This window comes from Ranitomeya variabilis, chromosome 1 (genome assembly GCF_051348905.1).
Source record: "Ranitomeya variabilis isolate aRanVar5 chromosome 1, aRanVar5.hap1, whole genome shotgun sequence".
NCBI lineage: Eukaryota > Metazoa > Chordata > Amphibia > Anura > Dendrobatidae > Ranitomeya > Ranitomeya variabilis.
The window spans coordinates 842348046-842368966 of NC_135232.1; the positions used below are offsets into that span (position 1 = coordinate 842348046).

Below are 20921 nucleotides of genomic sequence, written 5' to 3' on the forward strand. Positions count from 1 at the left end.
GGGACCGCTCATTAGAGAAATGAATATGGACTCCACTCCCATAGGGGTGGAGCCGCATATTCATTTCTCTAATGAGCGGTAACGGTGACCGCTGATAGAGGAAGAGGCTGGGGCACCGAAGACCAGCTGTCCGGGGGAAGGAGCGGGACGCCGGGAGCAGGTAAGTATTACATATTCACCTGTCCACGTTCCACACGCCGGGCGCCGCTCCATCTTCCCGGCGTCTCTCCGCACTGACTGTGCAGGTCAGAAGGCGCGATGACGCATATAGTGTGCGCGCCGCCCTCTACCTGATCAGTCAGTGCAGAGAGACGCCGGGACGGGACGCTGAGGAGCTGCAAGCAAGAGAGGTGAGTATGTCATTTTTCCAGGACGTCCCCCTGACAGCACGCTGGAGGACGTCCTCCTCCTCCTTGCAGGGACAGGAAATACAACACGAGAGGTTAAAAGGTCCCACTCCACCCCCTTTCCTGCAGTGTTTTTCCTGTCCCTGCATGGAGGGACACACGAGAGCGGAGCAGCGCAGAAACTTACCAGTCCGGAGGGCCCGGGGGATCGTGCGGCTGTGCCAATATCTTTCCCCCGCGACGGTGGCCCGAGGCAGAAACTCCCCGGTGGGGAGTCCCTCTGCCTAGAGACCAGTCGAGCGGACGAGCTGGGTGAGAGCCGCTTCCTCCCGGTGGGAGGCTCTCGGCTCGGGCGCCAGGCCAGCAAGAGGCGCCACATGTCAGAAGATCCGGCAGCGGTTTGCGTTCCACGAGGTGGAACGCGGAAGTAGGTTCGTACAGCACTTCCGGTGGCGTCTCAAGGTAAGGTGACGTCACATCCGGGGGGAGGCGATGCATTCGGCGTGCGTTCCACTGGGTGGAACGCGGAAGTATTCATACATAAACCCGGAGGTACTGCAATAGTGCGCCCTGCATTCCTCTGTATGAAGGAGGATAAGGCGCAAGATTTGTTTGTGGTGACAGCAGGACACGATACAGCGGATAGTCCGGGCCAGCCAGCTTATTGAACCGCATCTGATGCCGGAGACTAAGGGTGAGCGCAGCAGAAGCTGCTATATCCTTTATTTTGATTAAGAGATTACACACTTACCCTGTGTATTCCTCAACAGAAGATATGGAGGTCAGAAGTGAGGAGGCAGGGGTAAGTGCGCAGGGCGCAGAATGACGTTATTTTTTGCACATACACTGAGCAGTGCCTATTCTTATATTTAATGATAAGGAGGCCACACAAAATCCCCTCCCTCTGACAAAGAAGACGGGAAAAGCATCTTCAAAGTCTAAGAGGTGTTCTGTATGTAATACGAAGCTCCCAGAGACATATAATAAAGCTCTCTGCAGCTCGTGTATCTCTAAGATTGTCAGAGAGGAACAACCTTCTTTATTGTCGGAAATGAGGAGCCTAATCCGAGAGGAGGTCCAGAACTCCTTGGCCTCAATGTCTCAAAGCGGTCGGTCCAGTCCAGGCCCGGCACGTAAGAGACCCAGAAGTGAGGCAGCTCAGGAAGATCGGTACGATTCTTCAGAAGAAGAATTGGAGTTTAGAGGTTCAGATCAAGAAGGAGAATTGCCTAAGGAGTGGAAGACACGGAGCAGCTGGTTCAAGCGGTAAGAGAGACTATGCAGATAAAGGAAGAACCACGGCTGAAATCTAGACAAGACCAGATGTTTGGAGGTCTCACACATCAAGAAAAGACGGTTTTCCCTGTGAGCGAACACATTCGTCGGATGATAGCCCAAGAATGGAAAGATGCGGAGCGTAGGTTGGTGATGTCACGTGAGTTTAAAGGTCGTCTACCGTTTAACCCTGAAGAAATCAAGACTTGGGAAGAAATTCCGAAAGTAGATGTGCCCATAGCCAAGGTTACAAAGAAGACTTCCATCCCTTTTGAAGATTCCTCAAGTCTCAGGGACGCAATGGATCGGAAGCCAGATATCCTATTACGTCGAGCTTGGGAAACCTCAGCAGCTCTGATTAAGACTAACATCGCGGCTACGTCAGTAGCAAGATCCATGTTCCTGTGGATGGAACAATTAGAAGAACATTTGATTAACAAGACCCCGCGGGCAGATATAATTGCCTCCCTGCCTATCATAAAGTCAGCTACAGCTTTCATGGCAGATACTTCGGCTGAGTCCGTTAGATTTGCAGCCAGAAATAGCTCTTTGTCAAATGCGACCCGTAGGGCTATTTGGCTTAGATCTTGGTCGGGGGATAACGTATCTAAAAATAAATTATGCGCCATTCCATTTATGGGGTCCAAAATTTTTGGTCAGGCTCTGGATGACATTTTAGAATCTGCATCAGATACTAAAAAAGGATTCCCGGAGGATAAACCCAGGAAGTTTCAGCCTTTTCGGAAAAGGCCCTTTCCTCCCCCCCCCCCCCCCCCCCCCCCGCAGGCAGCCTGAGTATAGAGAACAATGGAGACCCAGCAGGGGGTCCTTCAGGGGTTCCTTTACTCAGAACAGAAAGGGAAGGAGTTCCCTTTTTGCTTCAAGCTATAGACAAAGAAGGCAATGACGCCATAGGGATAGGCGGGAGATTAAGTCTGTTTCTAAATTCTTGGAGTCTGATCTCAGACAACAGATATGTCCTCGGTATTATTGCAGACGGTTACAAAATAGAACTAATATCCCGCGTACCGCAGAGGTGTATCGCACCAACCGTTGTAACCACAAACTCCCCTATGTACTCAGACCTGCAAAAGCTATTCAGCTCCCAGGTCATAGTTCAGGTTCCCTCTCCAGAAATAGGTTCAGGTCACTATTCGTCTCTTTTTTCAATCCCAAAATTGTCAGGAGAATCCCGAACGATAATAAATTTAAAACCTCTAAATATGTACGTAAAGTACAAAAGATTCAGGATGGAGTCTATAAAATCAACTATCCATCTGATAAACAAAGACTCGGTGATGTGCACTCTCGACCTGAAGAGTGCATATTATCAGGTTCCAATACATCCCTCATCTCAGGACCTGCTGAGGTTCTCGGTGAAATTTCCGGACCAAACCTGCCACTTCCAATTTCAATGCCTTCCCTTCGGCCTAGCATCGGCTCCAAGGATTTTCACGAAGTTGGTAGCAGAAGTGGTGGCTTACCTAAGAAACCAAGGCATAACGATAGTTCCATACTTAGACGATTTTCTCGTGGTGGCAAGAACAGAAGATATTCTGCTAAAACAGAGATCGAGTCATAACGGTTTTGGAGCACCTAGGATGGGTAGTAAACCGGGAAAAGTCACATCTAAGGCCCGAATCCCGGAAAATATTTCTAGGAGTACTCTTGGACTCTACGGCCAGACAATCCTTTTTGCCAGAAGTCAAGCGGCTTTCAATGAAGAAGATGGTGTTAGAATTCCTAAAGGGTCCGGTTACAGTAAGATCTGCCATGAAAATGTTGGGGAAGATGACAGCTTGCATCCCTTGTGTCAGGTGGGCTCAGGCACACTCAAGACCACTACAGGAACAAGTTCTCAAAATATGGGACCGTCGTCGTTCATCCCTGGACAAAAGGCTTCGTCTATCAATAGACGTAAGAAGATCTCTACAATGGTGGACTCGAGACTACAACCTGAAAGTAGGTGTTCCATGGATCGCAACCCCCTGCATGGTTATCACCACGGACGCAAGTCAGTGGGGATGGGGCGCACACTTGGAAGGAAAGTTCTTTCAGGGAGAGTGGCCAAGGAAAATCAGTCGGATGTCATCAAACTACAGAGAATTGTACGCAGTCTGGGAGGCCCTCAGAAGAAATCGTCCCCGCCTAAGAAACAGACACGTAAAAATCCTATCGGACAATGTGACAGCAGTATCCTTTTTGAGACACCAGGGAGGTTCCAGACACAAGGCTCTTCAAGATCTAGCTCAAAGGATTTTTGCTTTGTCAGAAAACACGATCCTGTCAATAACAGCAGTACATCTAGAGGGATCTCAAAACATTCTGGCCGATTACCTAAGCAGAAAAAAGGTGTCTCCAACAGAATGGGAATTAAATCAGAGCATTTTTCAAATACTATGCCACCGTTGGGGAACTCCTGGCATAGACTTGTTCGCTACAAGGAAAAATTCGAAGGTGCCAAGATTTTATTCCCTCAACCCTTCAGACATCCCGGAAGCAGTCGACGCACTGAGTCAGAGGTGGGACGAACCTCTATCTTATGCATTCCCTCCAATAGCACTTATCCCAGTAGTGCTCAGGAAGATTCAAGAGGATCAAGCAACAGTGATAACAATAGTGCCATACTGGCCAAAAAGAAGCTGGTTCCCATTGTTAGGAGCCATGATGTTGGAAAACCCTATCAGACTCCCGTTATGGAAGGACATAATTTATCAGGGACCGGTGTTACACCAAGATCCAGGGAGATTACATCTATCAGCATGGATCCTGAGAGGGACATGTTAAAGGCCAGAGGTCTGTCGGACAAAGTAATTTCAACCATCCAGGCTAGTAGAAAGCCTGTGACTGCGGCCATCTATCACAAGATTTGGAAGAAGTTTTGTACAGAAAGTGGTAGGTCGGCCGGGATACCGGGAGCCTTGGATGTTCCTAGAGTTTTGAATTTTCTACAGTCTGGCTTCGACATGGGGCTTAGGCCAAGTACTCTTAAAGTTCAGATTTCGGCGCTCAGTACTTTCCTGGATTATCCATTGGCTTCTCACCCGTGGATAATTAGATTCGTGAAGGCCATCCAGAGATTACGTCCTACCTTGAGGCAGCTAGTTCCTTCTTGGGACTTAAATTTAGTTCTTAGGGCTCTATGTAAAGATCCCTATACTCTTAGAGAAGATATGCCTATTTCAGTATGTACCTGGAAAACGGCCTTCTTGGTAGCCATTACAACAGCTAAGCGTGTAGGCGAGATTCAGGCCCTTTCAATTAAAGATCTTTACCTTCAGGTCCGGGAAGACCATATAATTCTAAAATTAGATCCAACTTTTGTCCCCAAAGTAGCCTCGTTAAAAAATCGAGACCAGGAAATAATTCTACCTTCCTTTTGTGACAACCCTTCTAATGAAAAGGAACGGGCATTACACTCCCTGGATGTTAGACAGGTGGTTTTAGACTATCTGGAAGCCACTAGTTCCTGGAGGAAGGATTCTAATCTGTTTATTTTATTCGGGGGTAGAAATAGAGGTAAAAAAGCTTCCAAGACCTCAATTGCTAGATGGATCACGTCTATAATCTCAAAAGCCTACACATCAGAAGGGATAGATTGTCCAGTAGGGATTAAAGCGCACTCTACTAGGGCGGTTTCGGCTTCATGGGCCGAGCGGGCGGGGGCATTCCTAGATCAGATTTGCAAGGCCGCTACTTGGGCCAGAGTAAATACTTTTTGTAAGCATTATAAATTGGATGTGTTGGCTGCACATCAAACATCTTTTGGGAGAAAAGTTCTCCAGGCAGTTGTCCCACCCTAAAGGAGGTTTTCTTTGGTATTCTCCAGCATGCTGTCAGGGGGACGTCCTGGAAAATCGGTATTATACCTACCGATAATTCGGTTTCCAGGAGTCCATCCTGACAGCACCGTTACTCCCCCCCCCCCATGTATTCTATTTTCATATGCTGTATATATTGGTTAATAAAGAGTTTTTTTGCAAGGTATATCTATCCATGGTGTGGTACTTGTCAAAACACTGAAGGAAAGGGGGTGGAGTGGGACCTTTTAACCTCTCGTGTTGTATTTCCTGTCCCTGCAAGGAGGAGGAGGACGTCCTCCAGCGTGCTGTCAGGATGGACTCCTGGAAACCGAATTATCGGTAGGTATAATACCCTTTTTTTTTTTTATTGCTGCAGCAGCAGCAGCAGCAATGGCACAGCTTTCTATGGCACAGCTATGGGGCAATAATGAACGGTGCAGAGCACTATATGGCACAGCTATGGGGCAATAATGAACGGTGCAGAGCACTATATGGCACAGCTTTCTATGATACAGCTATGGGGCAATAATGAACGGTGCAGAGTACTATATGGCACAGCTATGGGGCCATAATGAACGGTATGGAGCATCTATTTTTATTTTTCAAATTCACCGGTAGCTGCTGCATTTTCCACCCTAGGCTTATACTCGAGTCAATAAGTTTTCCCAGATTTTTGTGGCAAAATTAGGGGGGTCGGCTTATACTCGGGTCAGCTTATACTCGAGTATATACGGTACTCTCATCCTGGGACAGACAGCAGAACTCCCTATCCAAGAAAGTTCCTCTTCCCAATCATATCAGGATATCCCTGGCATGGTGGCTGTGTCACTAGAACCTCCAACAAGGGGTCTGCTGGGATCAGTTCCCTCTAAAGATTCTTACATCAGATGCCGGTCTGAGGGGATGGGGAGCCATAGTGGAGAAATCTCATTTCCAGGGCATATGGTCCCCAGATGTCAGAGCCAACTCATCAATCTTCAGAGAACTGAAGGCGGTGGAAGAGGCCCTGAAAGCAGCATCGACTATTGTCCAGGGTCACCATGTGCGCATATACTCTGACAACATGACCACAGTAGCGTACCTCCATCACCAAGGGGGCACGAAATTTGCAAAATTAAAGTCACTAACTGCAAGAATTATTTCCTGGGCGGAAAGACACCTCCTGTCTATCACAGCGGTCCATCTAAAGGGATCTGCCAATACACAAGCAGACTTTCTCAGTAGAAAGGATGTACATCTGAGGTAATGGTGCCTAGATCAGGAAGCCTTCCTCTCCCTAGTATCTCGATGGGGGATACCGGATGTAAATATTTGCCAGCAGACTGAATGCAAACTAGAAACATATTTTTCCCTAAACAGCAGACAGAGTGCGGGGCATGGATGCTTTCTCTCACCCCTGGGGGTTCAACCTAGCCTATGCCTTCCCTCCCATCCTGATTCTGTTGAAAACGCTACAGAAAATCTGATCCGAGCGAGTCACTACTATCCTGATCACCCCCATGTGGCCGGGAAGGAGCTGGTACAGCGCTCTGTTGGACATGGCCCAGGAAGGTCCACTTCTACTACCACAGAAGAACGACCTTCTAAACCAGGGTCCCCTGTTACATCCAAACCTACACAGGTTGAACCTTGCGGCTTGGCTACTGAGGCCGAGATACTAAGAGCAAGAGGCCTTTCCTATGAGGTAATTCAAACTCTCCAGAGAAGCAGGAAACCTGTAACTAACGCCATTTATGGCAAAGTCTGGAAGAAATTTTCATCTTGGTGTTCTCCAAACACCCCAGACCCATTCCACCCGAATATTGCTCAAATCTTAGATTTCCTCCAGAAGAGTCTCGATATAGGTCTCAGGCCTAGTACCCTAAAGGTTCAGGTTTCAGCTTTTAGTTCGTTCTTTGACCAGAAGTTAGCCAACCATCATTGGATAAAACTCTTCATGACCTCGGCCAGTAGAAATTGTCCCAGAGTTCAGTGGCACTCCCCCTTGGGACCTAAATCTGGTACTTAATAGCTTAATGCGAGATCCATTCGAACCTTTATCGGGAACTTGTTTAACCCCTTCACCCCCGGAGCTTTTTCCGTTTTCGTTTTTCGCTCCCCTCCTTCCCAGAGCCATAACTTTTTTTATTTTTCCGTCAATTTGGCCATGTGAGGGCTTATTTTTTGCGGGACGAGTTGTACTTTTGAACGACATCATTGGTTTTAGCATGTCGTGTACTAGAAAACGGGAAAAAAATTCCAAGTGCAGTGAAATTGCAAAAAAAGTGCAATCCCACACTTGTTTTTTGCTTGCCTATTTTGCTAGGTTCACTAAATGCTAAAACTGACCTGCCATTATGATTCTCCAGGTCACTACGAGTTCATAGACACCTAACATGACTAGGTTATTTTTCACCTAAGTGGTGAAAAAAAATTCCAAACTTTGCAAAAAACAAAACAAAACAAAATTGCGCCATTTTCCGATACTCGTAGCGTCTCCATTTTTCGTGATCTGGGGTCAGGTGAGGGCTTATTTTTTGCGTGCCGAGCTGGCGTTTTTAATGATAGCATTTTGGTGTAGATACGGTCTTTTGATCGCCCGTTATTGCATTTTAATGCAATGTCGTGGCGACCAAAAAAAACGTAAATCTGGCGTTTCGAATTTTTTTCTCATTACGCCATTTAGCGATCAGGTTAATGCTTTTTTTTTATTGATAGATCGGGCGATTCTGAACGCGGCGATACCAAATATGTGTAGGTTGGGGTTTTTTTTAATTGATTTATTTTGATTGGGGCGAAAGGAGGGTGATTTAAACTTTTATATTTTTTTTATTTTTTTCACATTTTTAAAAACTTTTTTTTTTAACTTTTGCCATGCTTCTATAGCCTCCATGGGAGGCTAGAAGCAGGCACAGCCCGATCGGCTCTGCTACATAACAGCGATCATCAGATCGCTGTTATGTAGGAGAATTGCAGGTGTGCTGTGAGCGCCGACCACAGGGGGGCGCTCACAGCCACCGGCAATCAGTAACCATAGAGGTCTCAAGGACCTCTATGGTTACAATGGAGGAGCATCATATCCGGCCGCACGGCCGGATGTGGTAGTTAAATGCCGCTGTCTGCGTTTGACAGCGGCATTTAACTAGTTAATAGCGGCGGGTGATCGCGATTTCACCCGCCGCTATTGCGCGCACATGTCAGCTGTAAAAAACAGCTGACATGTCGCGACTTTGATGTGCGCTCACCGCCGGAGCGCACATCAAAGCGGGGGTCCCGACATGTGACGTACTATTCCGTCACATGTCGGGAAGGGGTTAAAGGTTCTTATCCTCCAAAACTGTCTTTTTAGTGGCAATTACCTCCGCTAGACGTATAGGAGAATTACAGGCCCTGTCCATGCAGTAGCCTTACTTAACGATAACAACAGACAGCATAGTTCTCCGTCTAGATCCTACTTTCTTGCCTAAAGTGACATCAGATTTTTATAGAGGTCAGGACATAGTGCTGCCCTCATTCTGCCCAAATCCTTCTAACAGTAAGGAAGAGTCCTTCCACACCCTGGATGTCCGAAGGGTGGTTCTTCAGCAGACCGAGAGTTGGATGATTGATTGGAATTTATTTATCCAACACTCAGGAAGGAACAAGGGCAAGAAGGCGGCAAAAAACACAATCGCCAATTGGATCAAGCAAGCCATATCTCTCGCATACTCATCTCCTAATCTATCTCCTCCTTCATCATTAAAGGCCCACTCTACTCGATCAGAGTCAACATCATGGGCAGAGAGAGGAGACGCATCTACGGAGCAGATATGCAGAGCCGCCACCTGGTCTTCGGTCCATACGTTCACCAGGCACTACAGACTAGACTTTACCAGGGATTTAACATTCGGCAGAAGAGTTCTGCAGGCTGTTGTCCCTCACTAAGAAATTAAATTGTTGGTACTACTCTTATGCTTCTGTCGTGGAAGGTGACTGGAGAAAATAGAATTAGTCTTACCGGTAATTCAGTTTCTAGGAACCTTCCACGACAGCACTAATTTCCCTCCCTATTGATGATCCTATTGATTTGTTCCTGCACTTGAGTGGTAATTATACATGCTACTGTGTCCAGAAAAAACACTGGTGGTTGCAGGAAGTGGAGGGTATTTAACCTCTTTGTGTTTCCTGTCCCCCATTAGGGTGGGGAGACATCCTCCTATGCTGCTGTCGTGGAAGGTTCCTAGAAACCGAATTACCGGTAAGACTATTTCTATTTTTAGGAGTCAGTCCAATTTATACTGACTCCACCAAAATGGACTCCGCCTGCTTGGGCTTGTGATATAGCTCAGTATGTAGCCGAACTATCCAGGGTGCCCAGGAGGCTGATTTACTGTTATGGAACTTTTGCCAATGGTGGCTGCTGACCCGGGAGCCCCAACCGCCTCTGGGTGAGTCGTACCCTCGTGCCACACTGCACCAGTTTGCCCGTTCTCGGCAGAGATCCAAGTGGCCTTTCTTTTTCCCTTCACCCATGACAGCACAACTGAGAGAGGGATCCGCCCTGCCAGGACAGGAACCTACTGAAATAAAAGGGCGCTGCCTCTCCCCCTGCTTCTATTGGGTTCCTGTCCTTAGTGGGATTCTTGTGCTGAAATTGGCGGTAACTTGTAATTGGTGAAGAGAAAAGGGTTGTTCCAGGCTGCGTACCTTTGGTGCTGGCCTTCGGGCGGCACAGTCAGCGTTGTGATGGCTTGTTCTGCCGCGATGACCATGTTGCCCTTCCCCCTGCTGCGCTCCCCATGTTGACTCATCCAGTGAGTACCATTGACGTCACAAACACAGGGCACACTGTGTACGGGCGTGCTCGAGTGACGTCAGGGGGGTGCGCTGGAAGCCGGCCGGCTTTCGAGAGGGAGGGAAATCGTTGGGACAAGAAGGGGGGGCCCTATAAGATGGCGCCGGCTACCCCTTCTTAAGGATGAGCAGCAAAGCAGTGGCTTCTAAAGGCGGGGTCATCATACCAGGTGAACATGGACCCAGGCAATCTTCTGCAGCAACAAACAGCTCACTGTCAGCGTGGACACAAGGAAGGCAGCTGTTCAAGTGTCAGGAGCAGCAGCCGTTCCAGCCAGAGGAGTAGGGCATCCCAAGACTCCTCGGTGTCCAGAGAGGATACGTTGTGTCCCACCACAGCCTCGGAATCCGGAGAGGCCTATGAAAGCTAGAGTAAACAAGAGGATCAGGGAGTGCGCGCTATACAAAAGCCCCCTAGCGGTAGACTGGCAGAATGACCTCTGCATCCACAGAACCATTAGTGAGGAGACCCCTGACTTTGCAGCAAGCCTTCGGTCTGTTTAGAACCAAAGTGGAGGGTTCCCTTAAAACCCTGTTGGAAAAAAAAGGTAAGAAAAAAAACGTACAGCGTTTTCTTTTACCATCTGCCACTTCAAACATTTGTAGTAACCCCCATCAGAAGATCGGCAGGAGAGCAACTTGCCCTAGATACAGAGATTCTGGGCCTAGTGGACAAACTGATCCTACGCTAGGTTTTGGGCGAACAAAAAGGAAGGGTATTTTATTCCCCCCTCTTTTTGATAAAGAAACAGAATGGCTCATTCAAACCATCATAAATATCAGAGGTCTCAAATTCTGGATAAAAAAAATCACACCTTCAAGATGGAATCGGTGAATACAGCTATAAAGCGTCTTCATCACAATTGTTTTATGGTGGTAGTCGACTTAAAGGGTGCATACTATCGCATCCCGATCCATCAGGACCATCAAATACCTGAGGGTAGCCCTATACATTCGAGACGTGAGCAGAGAGGTCACGCAGTTCTGGGGTCTTGGACACCTCCAGAGCTGGAAAGGTTATCAAATCTGTAAAAGAATTGTGGGTGGTAGAAAGGGCTATTGAAAGCTTTTTCCCTCGCCTCCTGGGTCGCCATGTCCGCATTGTCAGACATTCGGGCCACAGTGGCATAAATCAGTCACCAAGTGGGAACAAGGTCCCACTCCCTAATGGTAGCCGCAAACAACATCCTGCACATGGCAGAACATGTTTTGTCCATTAGGCACTACACATAAGGGGCAGACTTTCTAAGCCGCAACAGAATAAAACAGGGCCCTAAACCCCAGAGTGTTCCAGGAGATAGTCCATCTCTGGGGGTTGCCAGAATAGATCTGTTAGCTGACAGACACAACAGGAAGGCTCTGTTCTCTGAACCCCAGGGAAAACCCATTTGCCGTAGACTCTCTCCACATTCCCTGGGACTTCAGGATTACTTACGCCTTTCTTCCAATAGCGATGGTCTCAGCGGTCATGAGGAAGATCACGGCGATCAGACAAGTGACTGATTGCCCCCTTCTGGCCAAAAAGACCTTGCTTTTCTGTTAAGGACCATGTCACTATCAGATCCATGGATCCTGCCGGAGATCCCGGACTTTCTTATGCAGGGGCCAATATTCCACACCCAAATAAAGGCCTTCCATGTAGCAGCATGGAATTTGAAAGGGCATTACTGAGTAGCAGGGGGTTTTCACCGGGGCTAGTTTCCACCTTGCTAACAAGTAGGAAACCCATGACAGGAATGTATAGCAGGACATGGAGAAAATTCTTGGAATTTTTAGGAAAGCCATTAGGTCAAAAGCTTCCAATCGGTCCCATCCAAGAGTTCCTTCAGTTGGGATTTGAACTGGGGTTGGCTACTAGTACCCTTAATGTCCAGGTGCCTGCTTTTGGTGCATCATATAGTTGTAACCTTTGCGGCTAATACTTGGGTGGCAAGGTTCGTAAAATCCTGTGATATATCCAGACCAGTCCCAGTCCTGAAGGTCATCCCCCCCCCCCCCCCCCCATGGCATCTGAACCTGGTACTAGATGCTTTGACCAAAGAGCAGTTTGAAACTGTGCAGGAGTTATCGGCAAAATATCTTATTAGTGACTCTGACATCAGCCCGTAGGTTGAGTGACTTACAGGCCCTTTCTATAAACCTTTCTTATACACAAATATGAGGATAGTCGTGTTAAGACCTGATTGTCACGCTCATGCCCTGACTGGTGGGCGTGAGCTCGGGGGGTTTGTGGCCCCACTGTGCCACAAACCAGACTACCCTGGAAGGGGCGTGACTATGACAGCTGCCTGGGGTTTCACTGGTGCCTCTGATGGTGAGGTCAGGCTTGTGCAGCAGGCAGCTGCCAGGTGCTACTCCAGGGTGATGTCTGGCTGTGGCTGCTGATCCCACTTGGGAGACAGGAACACCAGGATTAGTGCGGGCATCAGGCAGGACTGGCAGAAGAGCACGGCTGAAACTCAGACGAGTAGACTGGCACGGCTGAGACACAGGGCTGGCAGAGAACACAGGGCTGGCAGAGAACACAGGGCTGGTTGATGTGGTATATGAAGGAACAGGTAGGGACCTGTTCACACAGGAGGTGCAGGAACGGATATGAAGCAACAGGTAGGGACCCGTTCACACAGGAGGTGCAGGAAAGGAAACCAGCAGAAAGGAATGAGGTATGAAGGAACAGGTTGGGACCTGTTCACACAGGAGATGCAGGTACAGATACAAGCCAGAAGGAAAGGAGAAGGAAGGAACAGGTTGGGACCTGTTCACACAGGAAGAGAACCGCAAGGCTGCGGATAGGAGCGGTAGAGCAGCAAGAGATAGCTCAGCAATAAAAGCTAAGAGCAGAACCACAAGGAATATGTAGAGGAGCTGCAGCAAGAGATTACTGCAGAAGCTAAGCAGAGCAGAGCCACAAGGAATGTGGAGAGGAGCTGCAGCAAGAGATTACTGCAGCTGCAGAAGCTAAGCAGAGCCACAAGGAATGTGGAGAGGAGCTGCAGCAAGAGGTTTCTGTAGCAGCAAAGCAGAGCAGAACCGCAAGGAATGCGGAGAGGAGCTGCAGCAAGAGATTACAGCAGCAGAAGATAAGCAGAGTAGAAAGGATCAGAACCGCAGGAGTGCGGAGCAGAGGTAAAGCCACAAAGGTACAGAGCAGGCAGAGCCGCAAGAGAGTGGAGTGTAAGCAGACTGAGAACACAAGGAAAGACACAGCAGGGAAGGAAGCCACAGACAAGGAGACCAAGATAAGACTAAGTTCAGACAAGGAAATGGAACAAGACAAGAAACAAGGACAAAGACACAGGGACCAGGATATTCTGCCTCCTGGAGGGCGGACAACAAGATCAAGGCAAGAATACAGAGTAAAGCCTCCAGAGAGGGAGTAACACAGAGCAAGGCCTGGCAAACTCAGAAGATAAACACAAACTGAGCTAACACATTGCACAGGCCCAGTCCACTGGGTGGAGCTGCACTAAATAATGGAGGCCTCCTGGCAATTGGTCAGGAACAGATTAGACAGATGCCCCTGATTTCTATAAGAACCAGAGAGTTCAGGCGCCGGCCCCCTATGCACACAGCCAGGAAGCATGCAGAGAGCAGAGACACAGAATATGCAGCTGGCATGAAACAGAAACCACATCATGGCCTGGAGCAGTGGGTAAGATAGTGTGAAAGATGAGAGGCCATGCCGTGATGCCAGCAGAGTTGTTACACTGATAGGCCTTTGTCCCTGCCTTGCTTTTGTAGCTACTTGTGTATCCAAGGCAGTTACTTCTTGGGTGAAGCATTTACTGCACAAAATTCTGGCTGGCTCCCAAGAGGCAGACATTGCAGATCAGTTGGGACAGGCAGATTTTTATGTTCGCTGTCATTAAATGTGACTAAATGCAACGCCCAGGTGGCAAGCAATTGTGTGACCATTTTTTGTATTTTATGGCTCGAGGTATGGAGAGCAGATTTGGCTTCAAAGAAGTCTTGCCTGTTCTAAATTGGACAAGATAATTGCTGATTCATAGGTAGCAGAAGCAATCTGCTTCCCCAGGCTAGGTCCATTTTAGAAGATGGGGGGCTTTGCAATTTCAACCCTTTTGTCAGTTTCTTGCACCGGTGGATTACAGTCATCAGGTTAGACCCAGAGTCTCCCAGAGGTCATCCTTTGAATACACTCCCGAAAGGCGTTTCCTCAATCTGGGCAGTAAGCCATTTGGTTCCAGAGGCAGTAGAGAAATTAACCTACGACGAGCAGCTCCTACTAGGGGATTCTTCCTGGGTGGTTAGCCGCTGACTCCTCTTCAAAAAGGCATGGTTGGGAGTAGTCAGTGACTTATGGGTCAGAGATGTAATCTCTTCTGGCTACAGAATAGAGTTTGTTCCTGTCCCGCAAGATTGTTTTTTCAGATCTCGTCCCATCCACTTCCCTCAGTTTAAAAGCCAGTTTCGATCAAGCGATAGCCTCCCTGCTTCAAGCAGGAGTATTCATGAGGGTTCCTCCTTCTGAACATTTGAGAGTTCTATTCAAATATATTCTTCATCCCCAAAAAGGATGGTTCAGAACGATCCATTCTGGATCTAAGACAGCTGAACAAATGGGTACAGCGGCATTACATCAGGATGGAATGGCACTGGTCAGTTGCATCCATGGAGGCTGAGAAGTTTCTGTCCTCAGTAGACATTCAGGATACCAATCTTCATGTATCTTTCTGGCTCATTAGTTAGTTACCGGTACTTTCTTTGCTTTGCAGTCAGCCAGGATCTTTCAGTTCAGGGCCCTTCCCTTTGTGCTGGCAACTGCGCCTGTAGTGTTTACAAGCGTCCTGGCTTCAGTCATGGCTTTTCTGTGTACTGGGGGAGGAGTTGGGGTCAGTTAAAGGGACTCTGTCACCTGAATTTGGAGGGAACAATTTTCAGCCATAGGGGCGGGGTTTTCTGGTGTTTGATTCACCCTTTCCTTACCCGCTGGCTGCATGCTGGCTGCAATATTGGATTGAAGTTCATTCTCTGTCCTCCATAGTACACGCCTGCGTAAGGCAAGATTGCCTTGTGCAGGCATGTACTACGGAGGACAGAGAATGAACTTCAATCCAATATTGCAGCCAGCGGGTAAGGAAAGGGTGAATCAAACACCCGAAAACCCCGCCCCTATGGCTGAAAATTGTTCCCTCCAAATTCAGGTGAGAGTCCCTTTAATCTCTTACCTGGACGATACTCTGGTTAAGGGGCCTTCCTTTTCTCAGAATCTGGAGAGTTTGCAGATTGTTCTAGATTCCCTGGAACAATTCTGATGGATTGTCAACAGGGCAAAGTCTGTGTTGGTTCCAACACAGCGACTTCGGTTCCTAAGGATGATATTCTGTATAGTTGAAGCGTCCATCTTCCTTCCAGAGGAGAAGATGCTAGCTCTGCAATCCTCTGTCTGAATTCTGAAGAAACCAGAAAGACATGCTCTCTCCGGTTTTGCATGATAGATTTGGAGATGATGGTAGCAATGTCAGCCTTATCGGTTGGAGGGCCTCCTTCCGATCAGTGTGTTGGAACTTGGAGCCGTCTGTCTGGCTCTATCAGCTATGTCAGAGGTGGCAGAGATAGTGAGATGGGCAAAGGACAAAGTTCTCTGATCTCGGTAGTTCATATACTTGGAGTGGACAACTAGGCAGCAGACTTCTTGAGCTGCCAGCAGGTAGCGCCAGTAGAATGGGCTCTTCAGCCAGAGGTGTTCGAACAGATTTGTCATCTGTGTGGCACACCTGTTGTCTGGTTGGCATCCAGACTAAACTACAAGTTACTAAGATTCATCCTAACATCTAAGGATTATCAGGCAGTCTCGGCCGACTCATTGGCAATTCCCTGGTCCCAGTTCTCCCTGCCTTGCGTATTCCTGCGTCTCCCTCTTCTGTCCAGACTTCTCAAGGAGGTCAAGGCAGAGCACATTCCAGTTATCCTCATTACACCAGATTGTCCTTGCAGGGCCTGGTACTCGTGCATGATCCACCTTTTGACAGATGTCCCTTGGACTCTTCCTCCCAGTCCAGATCTTCTGTCTCAGGATCCGTTCTTCCACCAAAATTTGCAGTCATTCAATTTAATGGCATGGCTGCTGAAGCTTCAAAACCACAAAAATAGGACTTGAAAATCCTCCAAAAATCTATAAAGAACACCAAGAAAAAGGCAGCGACTCTTACCTGCCCAGGCCTCAAAACAAATACACTAACAGGGCACAGTGGACCCAATTAAAGATGGCGGCTACACAGGTGCAATATTACTGGTGAGACAGCCAGCCTACAATCAGGGATTGGCCGTGTGGTACACCAGTGCACAAAAAGATAGTCTGTATGCGGCAATATTCACACACAGGAGATGCAGAGCATCTGGCTCACAGCCTATTAATGATGCCCATACTCTTGGATCAGGCGGGCTGCCCAGTGCGAACTAAAATGCATCCTGTATGAACAGAGGTCACAGTTTACAGAGCCATCCGGGCCCAACTGCACCCTGAAAAGATATAAAGTGCGAAAAACACATACTGTAGCAATATATGTGAGGTATTAGTTGACATTCTGGCCAAAATACAGAAGCTCACAACCCACGTCACGGGTCTGCACGCTTGAGTCCTACTCTACCATCAAAACCACAAAAAGAGGACTTGAAAATCCTCCAAAAATCTATAAAGAACACCAAGAAAAAGGCAGACACACTTACCTGCCCAGGCCTCAAAACAAATGCACTAACAGGGCGCAGTGGACCCAATTAAAGATGGCGGCTACACAGGTGCAGTAATACCGGTGAGACAGCGAGCCTACAATCAGGGATTGGCCGTTTGGTACATCAGTGCACAAAAAGATAGTCTGTATGTGGCAATGTTCACACACAGGAGATGCAGAGCTGAAGCCAGGATTCAATGGGCAGCAGGTTTGTGAACATCAGTCATCCAAACCATGATCTGGGCACTGAAGCTCTCCTCGCTGCGCAACTATCACTGCACTTGGAAGGCCTACTTTTGCTGGTGTTTTTCTGCTGGAATTTCTTCAATGTCCTTTTTTTGTGCCTGTACTGCTCTCCTTCTTGCAGTCAGGGTTGGTGCTTAGTTCTCTCAAGGGACAGGTGTTAGACTTCTTTGTCTTGTTTCAGAGAGATTTGGCCTGTAGACCTCAGGTCATGACTTTACTTCATAGGATGGAATAACGCGCTATTTCATCAACCTCCCCTTGATCCGTGGGACCTTAATCTAGTCTTGGAGGCTCTTCAGGCTTCACCATTTGAGCTCCTCAGAAGATTTAACTTTTCATCTTGCCTATAAAGTAGCTTTCCTTATTGCCATCACCTCTTTTAGTAGAATATCGGAACTCTGTCTTGTCGAGCTCATTTCCTTATCCTCCACCAGGATAAGGTAGTGTTGAAACCGGTTCCACCCCTCCTCCCCAAGGTGATTTTGACTTTCCACTTTAACGAGGACATTGTCTTGCCTTCCCTTTGCCCTGCCCCTTCTCATCCGATTGAGAAAAAACTGCACAGATTAGATGTTGTCAGGGGCTTTACAGTGCTATTTATCAGCCACCGCCCCATTTATACAGTCTGATTCCTTGATTGTCATTCTAGATTGCCCTCTCAGGGGCTTGGCCTCCTTGAAGTCAACAATTGCTCATGGGATTAGAACAGCCATGATTCAGGCCTATAGAGCGAAGGCCATGGCGCCTTCTTTTAGGGTTAAGGTGCACTCTACGCGGGCAGAGGGGCTTCCGGGCAGTTTGCCACCAGGCATCCGTCCTGGAAAGCAGCTACTTGGTCATCAATACATACCTTTTTCAAGTTTTACAGGGTCCACCTCTTTGCTTTTGCGGATGCACTCCTCGGCAGGAAGGTTTTCCAGGCCACAGTTGCTCGGGCTTCAATGTGAGCAATAGTGAAAAATTTGGTGGTAACAGTATATTATTTATTTTCCCACCCCAGCAACAGCTTTCGTTCATCCCATAGTTCTTTGAACAGCCAATCGTAGTGTTTCACAGGAACTGAACTGCAGTCTGATTGCCTGAAACACTGAGAAGCACCTGGAGGGATAATAAACTTTTTTAATATTGTTTTGAGCACCTTGAGGGGTGCAGTTTTAAAATAGTGTCTCTTTTGGATGTATTCTGTCATGGTCCCCTCTGTCACTTCAAATGTGATGTGGTCCTTAAAAAATTGTGCTGATGTAAAGTAGACATGTGGGAAATGTTGTTAACTATTTTGTGTGACATGACTCTGATTTAGTGGTATAAGTGTATAAAAATTAAGTTTGAAAATTGCAAAATTTATGCCAAATGTCCTTTTTTTCACAAATAAGCCAAGTCATAGCAAATACATTTTAACACTATCATGAAGTACAATATTTCATGAAAAAGCAGTCTCTGAATCTGTGGGATGCGTTGAAGCGTTCCAGAGTTATTACCTCATAAAGTGACACTGGTCAGAATTTTAAAAATTGGCCTCGTCATCAAGTTGCAAACAGGCTTGAGGAGGTTAAGGGGCTAAATCAGAAAGTGCTCTTAATTCCTAATGTTTCCTGCAGGCCGTTGGATTCAGTTGTATTCCGAACAACAAGGATGAAGATGGTCTTGTGGAACTTGTGTTTAATAAGAAGGAAGCTGACATCCGTGCGCAACAGCAGCAGTTAGTGGAATCTTTGCACAAAGTCTTGGGAGGACACCAGACCCTCACTGTCAATGTTGAGGGGGTGAAAGCATTACCAGATGACCAGTAAGCAATGATGAATAACTCTGATATTCTCTACATATCCTGACAAATGTTTTCTTTTTTTTTCTTTTTCTTTTTTATATTGGAGAAGCAAAAAAAAAAATGTAAATGCTATCCATTACACATACAGAACGTATGAAAGGGTTTGTCCTTAGCCACCATATGATTTATTAGTCCCTGTTTCAAAATCGCCTAAAAATTACCTGAATGTTATTCTACCTCTTGTAGATCTGACATGTGATTTTAGATGTAATTGGGCAATTATGTATAAATTTGTGCAAACCCTTTGTTAGGTTCCCTCACCATTTTAAAGTAATGTTGTTCCATGGAGTGGTGTCTGCACTTGTACATTCTCCATAGACTTTGTCCTTTTTTTTTTTTTTTTTTTGTGGCTGCAATGAAAAACGATCCATTCAAAACAGATGGTTTACTTTTCGCATTCCCTGAATAGCTAGTTCTGATCTACAAAATCAAATCAGAATAGGGCATGATGTGAGCTTAACAGGACAGTCACTTGGATCCATCTCATAGGAGACACTGAGACTGGTGTATCTCTATCTATCTATCTATCTATCTATCTACAGTATCTATCTATGTATATACACTGCTCAAAAAAATAAAGGGAACACTAAAATCCCACATCCTAGATATCACAATGAAATATTCCAGTTGTAAATCTTTATTCATTACATAGTGGAATTTGCTGAGAACAATAAAACCTAAAAATTATCAACGTATATCACAGCTAATATCCCACGGAGGTCTGGAGTTGGAATGATGCTCAAAACAAAGTGGAAAATGAAGTTACAGGCTGATCCAACTTCAGTGGAAATGCCTCAAGACAAGGAAATAATGCTCAGTAGTGTGTGGCCTCCATGTGCCTGTTTGACTTCCCTACAACGCCTGGGCATGCTTCTGATGAGGCGGCGGATGGTCTCCTGAGGTATCTCCTCCCAGATCTGGACTAAAGCATCCGCCAACTCCTGGACAGTCTGTGGTGCAACGTGACGTTGGTGGATGGTGCGAGACATGATGTCCCAGATGTGTTCAATCGGATTCAGGTATGGGGAACAGGCAAGCCAGTCCATAGCTTCAATGCCTTCATCTTGCTGGAACTGCTGACACACTCCAGCCACATGAGGTCTGGCATTGTCCTTCATTAGGAGGAACCCAGGGCCAACCGCACCAGCATATGGTCTCACAAGAAGTCTGATGATCTCATCCCGGTACCTAATGGCAGTCAGGCTAGCTCTGGCGAGCACATGGAGGGCTGTGTGGCTCTCCAAATAAATTCCACCCCACACCATTACTGACCCACTGCCAAACCGGTCATGCTGAAGGATGTTGCAGGCAGCAGATCGCTCTCCACGGCATCTCCAGACTGTCACGTCTGTCACATGTGCTCAGTGTGAACCTGCTTTTATCTGTGAAGAGCACAGGGCACCATTTTTTGCACCATTGGCAGAATTTGCCAATCCTGGTGTTCTGTGGCAAATGCCAAGCGTCCTGCACGGTGTTGGGCTGTGGGCACAACCCCCATCTGTGGACGTCGGGCACTCAGACCATCCTCATGGAGTCGGTTTTTAACCATTTGTGCAGACGCATGCACATTTGTGGCCTGCTGGAGGTCGTTTTGCAGGGCTCTGGCAGTGCTCCTTCTGTTCCTCCTTGCACAAAGGCTGAGGTAGCGGTCCTGCTGCTGGGTTGTTGCCCTCCTACGGCCACCTCCACATCTCCTGGTGTACTGGCCTGTGTCCTGATAGCGCCTCCAGCCTCTGGACACTACGCTGACCGACACAGCAAACCTTACCACAGCTCGCATTGATGTGCCATCCTGGATGAGCTGCACTACTTGAGCCACTTCTGTGGGTTGTAGAGTCCGTCTCATGCTACCACGAGTGTGAAAGCACAACCAACATTCAAAAGTGACCAAAACATCAGCCAGAAAGTTTTGGTACTGAGA

General features: G+C 47.4%; 1 protein-coding gene across 1 annotated transcript in view; it reads left to right on the forward strand.

Moving 5' to 3' along the window:
- Positions 1-20921, forward strand: part of NUP54 (nucleoporin 54) — a 73693-nt gene that overhangs the window by 26782 nt on the left and 25990 nt on the right. Inside the window, exon 6 of the mRNA XM_077276155.1 lies at positions 18774-18961. Within this exon, the coding sequence (XP_077132270.1) occupies positions 18774-18961 (188 nt within the window). The remainder of the gene's footprint in view (positions 1-18773; positions 18962-20921) is intronic.